General features: G+C 41.4%; 1 protein-coding gene across 2 annotated transcripts; it reads right to left on the minus strand.

Annotated features, from left to right (window-relative positions):
- Positions 1–8,253: 8,253 nt before the first annotated feature.
- Positions 8,254–10,234, minus strand: LOC147883505 (uncharacterized). Of its 2 annotated transcripts, none has more exons than XM_087399848.1 (2): positions 9,364–10,234; positions 8,254–8,778 (listed from the first exon to the last, which is right to left on the minus strand). In XM_087399848.1, exon 1 carries the CDS (start codon positions 10,224–10,226, stop codon positions 9,522–9,524), a length of 705 nt encoding a protein of 234 aa, XP_087255974.1. In that variant the 5' UTR covers positions 10,227–10,234; the 3' UTR covers positions 8,254–8,778; positions 9,364–9,521. The 2 variants fall into 2 exon arrangements, with proteins under 2 accessions (XP_087255974.1, XP_087255975.1); XM_087399849.1 differs by lacking the exon at positions 8,254–8,778 and adding an exon at positions 8,782–8,863.
- Positions 10,235–13,915: the final 3,681 nt, after the last annotated feature.

The raw sequence follows: 13,915 nt of genomic DNA on the forward strand, positions 1-13,915 counted from the left end.
CAAACGTTGATCCAATTACAGTCTTTAGAGAAAATTAATGAATGTGATCAACGAAGGAAGTATGTGGTAGGTCTAGAGTCTAAGTTGAGAGCCAAGATTTACATGTTTCATCCTTGCTCACTGAACTCAGCAATTTCTCTTGCAACGAATTGTGAAAGGAAGAATGGGATCCCAAAAGAAGGAAAAGATCAGGAACAGCATGTACCCTTCCATAAGAAAAAGAGATTTGATAAAAAGCCCTTTCTTAAATCTAAAAATGGTTTTGTACCACAGAAGACAGATTCTTCTTCGAAGCCAAACGGTGGGACTTTTCCGAAGAAAGAAATAAGGTGTTTCAAGTGCAACAAGCTGGGACACATAGCCACTGAGTGTCCTGAAAGAAAGAAGACTTCGACAGCGAAAGTGCACATGATTGGCGACGAAGTAGCCAAGCAAGAGGGAGGTAAGTATAATTGTCATGCTCTTCTAAAGATGAAAGGTTTCATTAATGGCAAAGAAGTGGTTATTTTGCATGATGATGGTAGTACACATGATTTCATTTCAGAAAGAACCTTAGCAAAGCTAAACCTAGAGTCTTTCCCATCTAACTATAAGGTCAAAGATGCTTTTACCAAAACAAAGTACAATTGTACTAGAGAAGTCGAGAATCTTGAAATCTCAATCAAACCCTACAAGGATACACGAGACTTTTTAGTGGCACCCCTACAGGAAGTGGACATCATCTTAGGAATGCCATGGAGACATTAATACAATCCTAAGATAGATTACGATTCACATCAGATGTGGATTGAGGACAGACAAGAAATATGTCTGAAAAGTTCAATGAAAACTGAGGTTAGTCCTTAACCACACACAAGTCAAAAGAGCAATTAGAAAACGTGAGAAGACATATCTTATTTTGGTGAATACAATTACGACTACTCAACCAAACATTAAGCCTATGCACCAAAAATTTCTTTCTCAATTTTCTGATTGTTTCTTAGAGGATCTTATAGAACAAACCAGCTAGAGCAAAAGGAAATACAGAAGCAAGTGGAGGAACTGATAGAGAGAGGATTGATAAGACCTAGCAGTTCTCCTTATGGAGCACCTGTCTTATTAGTCAAAAAGAAAAATGGAACCTACCGAATGTGCATAGATTATCATGCACTCAACAAAATCATAGTGAAGAACAGATATCCAATCCCTAGAATTGATGATCTTTTGGACGAATTGAAAGGGGCCAAGGTCTTCAGTAAGATAGATCTCAAATCCGGCTATCATCATGTTCGTATGGTAGAAGAGGATATATACAAGATTGCTTTTAGAACTTAAACGGGACATTATGAGTTCTTAGTTATGCCTTTTGGGCTAACTAATGCTCCAGCTACTTTTAGTAGGATGATGAACCGAATCTTTCTTAAACACTAAGACTGTATGGTAGTATTTTTCGATGATATTCTGGTGTTTAGCAAAGATGTTGAGTAGCATAAAGAACATCTAAAGCTAGTTTTTTCACTCTTGAAAGAAAATCAATTGTACATAAATCCTGAAAAGAACAGTTTCTTTCAAAATCAGATAAGTATTTGGGTCATATTGTATCCATCGATGGGATTCAAGTAGATCCAAAGAAGATTGAGTGCATAGTCACATGGCCTAAACCCCGAGATATACATGAATTGAGATCATTCTTGGGATTGTGTAGCTTTTACAGAAAGTTTGTCAAGAATTTCGCATACATTGCACATCCATTGACAGACCTTCTTAGAAAAGCTAAGCATTTCTTATGGACTAAGCATCAAGATAAATCTTTTACAGCTTTGAAAGAAGCTCTCACACAAGCTCATGTATTGCAATTGATTTCTCTAGACCATTCTTTGTAGTTGTAACTGATGCTAGTGGATATGGAATTGGAGCCATACTTATGCAAGATGGACATCCAATAGCATATGAGAGCCAAAAACTAAAACCAGCAGAATGCAATTATAGCACATATGATAAAGAATTAACCGCTGTTGTTCATGCCTTACGAATGTGGAAACATTATTTGATGGGATCTGAGTTTCTTATCAAAACTGATCAGCAAAGTCTCAAGCATTTGTTGACTCAGCCACTAATATCCGATAGGCACATCAAGTGGGCATCATTTATACAAAGTTTTCAGCCCATGATTCAGTATCAACCTGGAAAGGAGAATGTAGTTGTTGATGCTATCAGCAGAAAGCCAAGTATTAATCACATCACTGCTGTAGAGACCCAGCCTTTTGAAGGTATGAAAAATTCTTATCAAGGGGATCCGGACTTTTTTGATATATGGAACAAATTAGAAAATAATAATTGGAATCCTATGTTGGACTATTCCTGCAATGATGGATACCTCTTTTATCAAAAGAAATTATGCATCACTCGACCCTTTAGACAAATTGTAATGGAGGAAATGCACCAACCACCATATATGGGACATAGGGGAGTGACTGCCACTTTACAAGTGATAGCAAGAGAATTCCATTGGCCTACTATAAGAAAAGATGTGGCTAAGTTCGTAGCTGAATGCATCACTTGTCAGAAGATCAAGAGTTACAAAGGCAAGACCCTAGGATTGCTTATGCCTTTGCCTATTCCTACGCAACCTTGGGAACAAATATCGATGGATTTCATAATAGGTTTTCCTACTACAGCGAATCAAAATGATATGATTTGGATGATAATAGATCGCTTTAGTAAGCAAGCTTATTTCATCCCATGCAAGAAGACTTTAATAGCTCAGCAGGCTGCACATTTATTCATCAAGCATATCTTTGTTCATCATGGCTTGCCAAAGATTATAGTGTCTGATCGAGATTCAAAGTTTTGCAGTAACTTCTGGCCTACATTATTTCATAATCTAGGCACTAAATTAGACTTCTCATCATCCAGAATCAAATGGACAAATTGAAGTTACAAACAGTACTATTCTGGATATGATAAGAGCTTATGCAAAAAGTCAACCAAAGACTTGGGACAAATACATTCATGTCTTACAATTTGCCTATAATAATACTCCTCATTCTGCAACTCGAAGAGCACCCTTTGAGATTATCTATGGGAAGGTTTTACCTATTCCTATCACACAATTGACCCATAGAGTGGAGGCAGCAGATGCATTTACCCATGATTATCAAAATATTCTCAAAGAAGTTCAAGAAGCGACAGTACACAAAACAAGCTAATAAGAAATGGAAACAACTGCTTTTTAAAGAAGGCGATTATGTACTTCTTCGGATTGAGAAAAGAAGATTGAAGAGTGTTAAGAAATGGCCAGTAATCAAGATGTCACCACGTTTTTATGGACCATTCAAGGTGATTCAGAAAATCAATGATCTAGCTTATAAGCTTGAATTACCTGATAATTGGAAAATACATAATGCTTTCCATATCAGCCTCTTAAAGCCCTTCAAAGGACCTTTACCTATTCATCCCGTCTATGACGAGGCCCCATTGATTGTTGATGAAGAAGAAATTCTAGAACCTGAATGCATTGTTGATCATCAACAGACCTCGACACGAAAAGGAAATGTCTACACTAAATACTTGCTCAAATTTAAGAATCATCCAAGAGAAGATGCTCAGTGGATGCCTGAGCGGTTCTTTCGAACTTTTCTAGACCTCCTTAGTTCCTATAATCAAACACGCAAATGAGGTCAGTTGCAATCCAAGCAAGAGGGATGTTATGGAAATTATATTTATGATATATCTTGCTTTGGACATTATTATTATTAGTCGAGTGTGACTATGGCAAAGTACTCCATAGGAGCACATCGGACGTGGCAGGGGTCCTAGTGGATACTTTGTGTGGTTAGTTGGGGACGCCTGAATAGCTTGTGTTTTGCCATGCTAGATGATCGGCATTGTGGGTGATTCCATGTTAATACTGATGTCGCTAGTGTTATTGGTATTGTGCTTGATTATTGTGCTTTGAGCACAGTTATGTTGGGATCGGTTGATTCGGTGATTCGTTCAATCGATTGTTAATAACTAATGTAATTGGCGGCTTGAGTACAGGTGGTGGAACTCATAGCGAGGATTGGAGTTAGTGCGAGGTACCGATCGAGGTGTCACACAGCGCATTATATATGGCCTTGGGCCAATTTTGTATTTGTTTAATTATTGCAAGTTTGAGCAATATATTTTGTTGAGGACATATATCATTTTGGGCTCTGAGATGGCTATGTAAAGCAAAATCCCTCATTTTTGGATGAGAGGGATAATTTTGGCTCCTTGGTTCTTTTATGAAAAATCATAATTACTCTAGATGAGGAAGCGTGAGCCACTCATCTAGGGGGGGAGATTGTACCCATTCTACTATCGTTTTCATGGTGTGCTTGTGTACTCTTACTCCAATTGATTAAGTGGTGAATTCGTGTGAATATAATTACCTTCTGGTTTCAGTGGATTTTTGGGAGGTGGGTTGGAAAAGTGGGGATTTGTGAGTAGTCAGTCAAGTTGACCGGGTTAATGGGGACTAGGGTTAGGTCTTAGGTTAATGATGTAGTTAGGAATGTTTGACCGAAATAGGAACTAACTAGATCTTACTAAATTTGTTTGACCCAAATAGGAATGTTTGACCCAAATAAGAACTAACCTAGATCTTACTAAATTTGTTTTAGCAAGTTATTTTATTGGAAGTACTTAGTACCTATCCCCTTAGCCTTGCACAACAAGCAATAGAAGAGTAGCAAGAGCAACAATGGTAGATGGTGAGTGATGAAGGCGAAGGTTCCAAGCAGGGCCAGAGTGGTATCGCCACCTTGTTTTAATTGTTTTTTTCTCCAAAAAATGTTGACTTATATTACTTCAAGAATTTACAAGCACGTACCGCCCATGGCTCGTGCTGTTAAAGAAAGACTTAGCACGTGCACAAAACATGGCTCTTGTCCCAAATGGAGACACTCGCAAGGAAGGTTTTCTCAACCCAAATCACACTTGAATCTAAAAGTTATGAGCTCAATATTATTGCTCCTATGAGTGTAATGTTCTCTCACCTCATGACACCACCCCATTATGTCCAACAGTTATGAGCTCAATATTATTGTTCCTATGAGTGTAATGTTCTCTCACCTCAAGACACCACCCACCCCTTGTTATGGATGGTTAGAGCGTGTTCATGTGAGAGTTGTGGTTTAAAATTTGGTTGCTATTTGAAACATTCACGCACAGAGGGATTTTTGTATAATTGCATTGGTTGGAAAAACTAGTTTTTAACACACCCCATCTTCAAAGGATGGCCTCAAGAAAAAACAAGATGTAATCATTTCTCTATCTTTTGTGTGGAGTGTTTCCTTGCTCACATGTCAGATTTTTGAATGTACGATCTAAACATCTGCAAAAAACCAATCATAAAATTCCTACGCATGAACAAAAAGGCAATGACAACTTGGTTTTTTTGTTCGTTTTTCAAAAAACTTTATGATAATTGAGAATTAGGCCCTAGCACAGCCACATGCCCTTAGAAAAGTGCATTGCTCATGTTTTTTATGGGGGGGCTTGCCAAAGGCAAGGACTAAGCGTTCGTTTTGTTTTTCACTTTCTATGGGAAGTATGCAAGTGTGCTAATGATGGGTGTAGCTAAGGGAATAATGATGTTTGGAATAGTGATGGGTGTAATTAAGGGAGGGGACCAACTACTATGTGTGGCTCATTGTGCCGTCTTCTTAAAATGGCTCCCATTCATATTTGCATGTCACTATTTTTTATACTCATGTTTTCTCTGTCTAACATACAAAGCTATCACTATTTTAGTCAATGTCTTTCTATTTTCTTTTCATGGATTTATGCATGTCGGTCGGGTTAGTGAGTCTTGTTGTTCTGGTAAAAGAAAGCGTCAAGTGTGATTCTTTTGTTTTCTAAATGTGCATGGTCGTTTAGGTGATTCTTTCCATTGAAATTAAGCTCATGCATGGTTGTTTACGTGAAGGCAAGAGGCTTTGAATGGCTTCTGTGAGTATAGGTCTCAGTGCCTGAGATAAATACGCACTCCTTTAACGAATGTGGGGGATCTCTTTCACAGCATCGTGGCTTCCATATGAGCTTGTTAACTATTCAAAACTCACACCATGAAACCAACAGGAATATAAAATTCCATCATTACAACAATGTCATTTGAGCTCGGGGGTTGACCTAAATAAATTTAGTGTACCATGTGCATTCAAAAGGAGGGGTATTTTAATCCAGCTTTTTGAAACAATTTATCAGAATTACAATAACAGAAGGGGTTTTTTAATTCATTTTTTTAAACAATTCACTTAGTTCATAAGTAAAGAGGAGTGTTTTTATTGTGGGAGAAATTTAAGTTTAGGGGTTTTTTTAGACCCTTTGAATGCACGTGATACATAGGGTTTCTTAGTAGGGCACCCCCCGAGCATTTAAGCTATTGGCTTATGATAAAAAGTGCTACATTACAACTGAGTCATTTGAGCTAGTGGCTTATGATATAGGATTAAGAGTTCATTTAGCATTTTAAAAGATCTTACCAAATTTTTATATTCTACTATTGGGTCTACTAAATTCTTAAATTCTATATCTCCTAATCTAAACATTGGATTTGCATGGGATTTGTTGCACTAGGTTTGTAATTTTGTGTTTCATTCATCTTAAGATTCAGAATTTGGAATCGGTTAACAAAAGTGTACAGAATTTAGATCTTCCCCCAAAAAATTAAAACATTAACCTAAGCTAAAACCCCTAACGTACATTAATCTAAACATTAATCTTCACCAACCCCTATCCCAGACCCTGCGACAACCAAACCAAGGTTTGTCCTCCCCTTCTACCTCGCCAGCTACCCCCCCCTCGGTCGTGCCTCCCTCCACCCTACGGGTCGCCCCTCCCTCTGCTCTTACTCCCTTCGCTCAACCTATCCTGTCCCCTCTCTCCTTTGTTGTGGCCATACCCTCCCTACCCTATTCGCCACGATCACATTTTATAGTGCAACGACATGTAGTCTACTACAACCTCCAAGGGCGCTACTTTGACCTCCCCTCCTTTTTTTGTGAAGGCACAGCGACTAGCGAGGCAAAGGCAAGAAAGGGGGCAGGCGTGAAAACTATGAGGCAGAGGGAAGGGGGCTGAGTGGAGCGAAGAGGGGAGAGATACACAGGCAATTGGCCAGGCACAATGATTGGCAGAGGAAAATTACGAGGCAAAGGAAAGGGGGGGCTGAAAATTAGGAAGGGGACACAACGATTGGCGTCGACTCCCCAGAACCTCTCGTCATGATGGAACACGAGTCTGGGTGCTGCACAAACGGCAAGCTGACCAAGGTTTCGATGTGGGCATCATCTAAGCTATGGCCAAGGGTGTCGAGCATGACAAACAAAGAAACCAAGACAGATCCCAATACATCAATGGCGAAGTAAAGGGATGAAAGGGGGGCGAGGGGGGGTTTGATGTATCTTAGGTTAATGACCCCTTCCTTTTCACCCCTCTTGCTTTCCCAAACTTTTTTTCTCTCATAGCCCCCCTATTATATGTGTTTAATATAGACTTGTCTAACTTGCAAACCATTCAAAACTTCCACCATGAAACCAACAAGGAATATAAATCCCATCATTACAACTGTGCCATTTGAGCTAGTGTCTTATGATATAAAATCCTACATTACAATTAAGTCATTTGAGTTGCTGGCTAATGATATAATGGGTCCATTTCTTGCATTGGCAATGCACAAGCACTACATTATATAGTCCCACAAATTATAGTCCCAACATATTATCTTACACAGTGAATAGTTACTTAACTAACGTTAATACTTTAGTAGTTGATAAGAGCTACAACTTTGAATTTGAGGTCTTATAAAAGTGTATCAAATAAGTTTAATAGTGTTGAACAAGGATTTGCTAACTAACTACTAAACCATGTTTAAAAAGAGAACTACACCACTATGACTAAAATGTCGATGAAAATGTGACCTGGTTGTATTAATACACAATGATGCAATATTATGTCCTCACTAGTGATCAATGGAATTAGGTGTGTATCACTTAATGTTGTGATTTAATGGAACATCATAAAATTTTGATGTGCATATTAACACAATGCAAAGATTACAATGCATTCACACTATTTTTATTGCATAAAGAAAAAGTATAGAGTGGAGTTCAATGATTGAAATTTTGTGTCACAAGTGTTTAAAATCTCTAATCAAAAGTGTGAAATTGCTAGAAGGCAAGTGGTGGAAGCCTCAAATCTACAAATAATCTTGATGACATTACATGACACACTTACATTGGCTCATTTGTATGTGCAAACTTCTCAATTGCAATCAAAATGCTAAGTGTTTATTGTAATCAACATATCCAACAAGTCAAGATCAATCTTTCCTTTATGGCCTTGGCCCTTTGAGATGCAAAAGAGGCAAAATACAACATGGGGAGATGGGATCTTTTGGCAACTTTGAATTGGAATCCATCACATATTTTGGGAAGATTCTCCCACCACATATTTGAAGTTCAAAATCACCAAATTATTTGAAAGATTATGAATCCATCACGTACGGGTTCACTCCGCATTGTTTGCCCATCAAATTGGAGATTTATGGTCCCTTCCTAAACTGAACATTGTATCTTTCGATTCATTTGGGTTTCCCACCCATACCTCTCGATAGGATAACGGACCCACCACCCCTATGTCAATGTAGTCCATCTCGAATCATGTAGAAATCGAGTTGCTGAAATTTGAGAATCATCGAGGACTCTTCTGGAAGATCCTCCTACTAACAACGACATCATTTCTTCTTAATAATATCCATTCCATATGGGTTGTCTATAGCAAATTCAAGAAAATTCGATTCGTCGCGATAGATTTGACCTTCTCCTTTGAGAAATGAGAGATATTCCAGATACGATGTCTGCACACATAGTTTTAGCAAACAAATAGTAATATTAATTTATATTGAGCTCACAAACAAGGCAAAATTTAATAACATGTATTTCATATGGGTTGTCTCTTTAACAAATTGAAGAAAATTCGATTCGTCCTGCTAGATTTGACCTTCTCCTACGAGAAATGAGAGATATTCCAGATATGATGTTTGCACACGGTTTTAAACAAACAAGTAGTACTAGTTCTATGGTTGACAACTATCAAGTTATATTGAGGTCACCAACAAGGCAAAATAAAAACACAATGCACTTTTTGTATGAAAGGCATAATTTTGATCTTGACAAAACAGGCAAAATGCTACCAACGTGCAAGTTTTATGAAACAAATAAGTTTTAGTGAAGAGGAGAAGGAGAGGCATTTGCAAATTTAATAAGGGATTGAAGACAAACAAACTAGCTATTTACAAAACATCAACCATTGTTCTTATAAAGAGAGTAAAAAGTGAAAGGTTACGGAATAACATACTCAAGGATACAGCTTTTCGCAGCTTTACATGCTTCACCAGATCTACCATATGCTAGCAAAGACCGCTAGCTTCTCCCCTGGCGCTTGGATCCATCTAATCGTTCACACGCTATGAATTCGCACTTATGAGCAACAAATTAATCGAAGCCCCTGCCGGCTCAAGCATTGGATGGTCCTGCCCGGTCCTCAGCGGGAATGTCAACAGCCATCTCAACAAAAGCGGGGTCAGCGCCACGTTCTGTTTCAGCAGCGGCGGCGGCGGGAACAGGAGGGGACGCGGCTGTAATCCTGGATCGGAGGCGGCGGGGCTTATGGCATGGGTGGTGCGATCGGCGGCCTGCAGGGGAGCGGAGGCGGTGTAGGGAGAACTCCTCGAAATCGCAAGCGCGCTCGTCGAAGGGGGGAGCAGAAGGGGGGCAGTGGTCGAAGGGAGGAGAAGCGGCGGCAAAAGCGGGAGGAGGAGGAGGAGGATGGGCATGGAGGCAGCAAGTGGGGGGGTGGTGGAAGAAAGGAGGGGGGGGGAATTTGCGGTGGAGTTTACGGAGGTGTTTGGCGAGCTTTTTGTGGGGTTTGAGGAGGTGAATGGGGGGGAGGTGAGGGAGGAGGAAGGGAGGGGGGGAGCGAAGGTGGTGGTGGTGGTGTTTGGGAGAGTGCTTGGGGTGTTTACGGTGGTGGCGATGGTGATGAACCATGCGACTGGGCTGATGAGGAGGAGGAGAGTGGTGGAAGCTCCTGCTGTTGTTGGGGTGGCAGGAGTTGAGCTCATTGAAGCAGTGAAGGTCCATAGAGGCAGCTGAGGAGGAGGAGGAGGAGGAGGAGGAGGAGGGAGACGATGACTTTGAGAAGGAAGATGAGCTCGGCATAGTGAGTTGTGACGATGAATTCTTAACGAAATGGACCCTCTCCTTTCTTATAAGTACTGTGAAATGTATCACGGGATGGCACTTTCTTGGCTTGCACTCCAAGCTACTTTCACTCGGTGTTCGTTCCAACTTCCGTCCACCCACACGCTCCTTACACGCCACCAAATCATGAATCCACAAAACATTTTTCGCCACGTGTTTTAACACTCAACACACTTTCGGTTGCCACACTGAACGCATACCAAGCAACAAGCCCTAAAAGGTTGAATTGTTAATTGTGTTTGAATCCCGAGTCGATAGTGTCGTGTAATTAGTGAGTGGGCGAACCAATAAATGAAATTTATTCTAACTTTTTGGTTATTGTCTGTGCTGTGTTTGTCCAAATGTAGTTACCCGTGGAGCCATATGTTGTGGGGACGGGTATTAGTTGCCTCATATTGTGTTGTAGCATGAATGCTTTGATTTGTGACACGCTAATTGTTATGTTGTTGTAGTCATAAAGAATGGATTAGTCCTAATGAAAGGGCCAAGGTAGGTTCCAAAAAATCCTAACCCCCCTTCACCTAGGTGGGTTAATCCCACCTCTTACAAAACTCTTACTCCTAGAAAATTCAAAATTCAAAATTCGAATTTTGAATCCCCTCCCTCCTTCTCTCTCCTCCCTACCTCCCCCCCCCCCTCCCCCTCCCCCTCCTCACTCCCTTCTCTCCCTCCCTCCTCACTCCCTCCTCCCCGTTCCTCCTCCTCCTCCCCTCCCTCCCTCCCTCCTCCATGCCTCCCCCTCCTCACTCCCTCCTCCCCCTCCCTCCCTCCTCCACGCCTGCTCCTCCTCCCCTCCCCCTCCCCCTCCCTCCCTCCTCCATGCCTGCTCCTCCTCCCCTCCCCCTCCCTCCTCCTCCACGCCTGCTTCTCCTCTTCACTCCCTCCTACTCCTCCCTCCTCCCTCCCTCCTCCTCTACGCCTACTCCTCACCCTCCACACCTGTTGGTCCACCCCCCGTCCTCCTCTTCAACTGCTGGTCCTCCCTCCCCCATCCCTTCTCCTCCTTACCCTCCCCCTTCCTGCATGCTGCTTCTTTAAGCCTGCTTCTCCACACCTCCTCCTTCTCTACACTCCTTTACTCATGGCACCATTCAAGGACATCTCCAACAAGTACCAGGCTCACTTAGAGTTGGAGGCTGAATATACAAGCACACGTAGTCTGGGATTGAGGGGAGCTTCCAAAATCCACAGTCTTTGTTCACAAGGAAAGAAGCATCTTGACCTTTGGGTAGAAGGGTCCTTGTAGATCCTGTGAGAGTGCTCTCAACGGAAGCGGAACGGAAGCGGGAGAGAGAAACAGAGAGCCACACAAGTTTTTGGGGGGTGCAGAACACCCTAATCTTCTTTTTCATTCATTTATATATGTGTTTGAGTATTGTACATAACCGGGGTAAGGATACAGTGACCTTTAACCCCCACAACCTCCCACTTAAAGGACAATGTGCCTTTAAGGGAGAACAACCAGTGAGCATACTATCCAATGCCCATCAATACACGACAATACTCAAACCGCTGACTAGGTAGACTCTTCGTCAGCATATCTGCAAGGTTATCATCTGTATGAACCTTGACAAGCTCTATGCGCTTGTCCTCAAGTACCTCCTTGTTGAAATGGTACCTGACCTCAATGTGTTTGGTCTTTGCATGAAAGACTGGATTCCGTGCTAGCTGAATAGCACTCATGGAATCACTATGCAATGTCGGTACACCTATATGAATCCCCAAATCTCCCATTAGCAGATCAAGCCATATAGCCTCCTTGCAACCCTCTGTGGCTGCAACATACTCAGCCTCTGTGGTAGACAAAGCAATGCACTTCTGTGCACGAGACATCCATGACATTGCACCACTTGCAAAGGTGAACACATAACTAGAAGTGGATCTCCTACTATCCACATGCCTTGCATAGTCTGAATCTTTGTATCCAAGTACACGCATGTCTCCTCTACCAAAGCAGATGCACATCTCCTTGGTACCCTTCATGTACATCATGATGCACTTAACTACCTCCCAATGCCTCTTTCCTGGATTAGCCATATACCGGCTAACAACTCCCACTGCAAATGCAATCTCTGGTCTAGTAGCTATCATAGCATACATAAGACTCCCAACTGCTGATGCATAAGGAACTTTGGCCATCATGGCCCTCTCCTCATCTGATTTGGGACTATCTGTACAACTCAGTTTCACATATGGAGGTAATGGAGTACTCACTACCTTCCCCTCCTTCATATTGAAACGTTGCAATACTTTTGTAACATACTCCTATGAAAGCCAAAGGAGTTTCCTACTCTGATCACACGTGATGCGCATACCAAGAATATGACCTGCAAGTCCCAAATCCTTCATATCAAAGGACTCATGCAACTTGGCCTTTAATGCATCTAGCTCATAAGTATTCTTGCTAGCCAATAGCATATCATCCACATATAGTGCCAGGAGTATCAGGCTATTATCCTTAGCCCTTTTAGTGTAGAGATAGTGATCAATTTCACTCCTTCCAAAACCTTGTGATCGAATGAAAGCATCAAACTTATGATACTATTCTCTAGGTGCTTGCTTAAGACCATAGAGACTCTTCTTTAGCTTGCAAACTAAATGCTCTTTGCCCTTTTTCCATATTCTCTGTTGCCACTAGTCCAAGCATGCATCTAAGTGTGGTCATCTTCACAACCGGAGAGAATATATCATCAAAGTTCACACCCTTCTCTTGCTTGAACCCTTTAGCGACCAAATGAGCCTTGTACCTAAGCACATCATCACCTGTGACCTTCATCTTGTAGACCCATTTACATGGCAATGCTTTCTTTCCATGTGGCAAAGAAACCAAGTCCCAAGTCTTATTCTTTATAAGTGAACTCATCTCTGATTGCATAGCATACTCCCACTTGCGTTGATCCTCGCGCATCATAGCCTCTTTATAGCAACAAGGCTCCCCACAATCAGTAAGCATCACATAGTCTACCCCTGGAACAAACCTATCAGGCACAGTCTGGACACTCTAGATAATCTTCTCAAGGGCATTTTAGCTTGCTATCCCACTTGTATATCAGCCACATTTGGCTCATCATTTCCACCAATAGATGATCCACTTGTATATCAGCCACATTTGGCTCATCATCTACCCTTGATTGTATACTTGTGGGAGTACTTGGTGGTACCATTTCTTGCACATTTGGTGCATGGACAGCTTGCTGTCTATCAACATATGCAGGTGGATTCACATCCTGAAAAGTGATTCTCCTCATTTCCACATCCCTCATGGGTGCCTTGCATCTTCTTCTCATTGAAGACTACATCATGGTTGCATATGATCTTCTTTGCTTCTGGATCCCAAAGACGATAGCCCATCTCTCCACTTTCACCATAACCCAGAAAGATGCATTTCGTAGACTTAGGATCTAGCTTCTTTCGAAGCTCTTTTGGTACATGTGCATATGTCTCACACCCAAATATACACAAACGAGAGTAAGAGGGCTTCTTGCCACTCCATGCCTCTTCAGGAATACCACCATCCAAACTCTTACTAGGTGATCTATTAAGCACTGCAGTCTTCATTGCCTCAGCCCAAAAACCACCAGAAAGACTTGCATTGGAAAGCATGCATTGCAACCTTTCTTGAATGGTATGATTCATCTTTTCTGCAA

The sequence above is a fragment of the Dipteris shenzhenensis genome, chromosome 28 (genome assembly GCF_047967505.1).
Source record: "Dipteris shenzhenensis isolate YYH24624 ecotype China chromosome 28, Dip_SZ_1.0, whole genome shotgun sequence".
NCBI classification, from domain to species: domain Eukaryota; kingdom Viridiplantae; phylum Streptophyta; class Polypodiopsida; order Gleicheniales; family Dipteridaceae; genus Dipteris; species Dipteris shenzhenensis.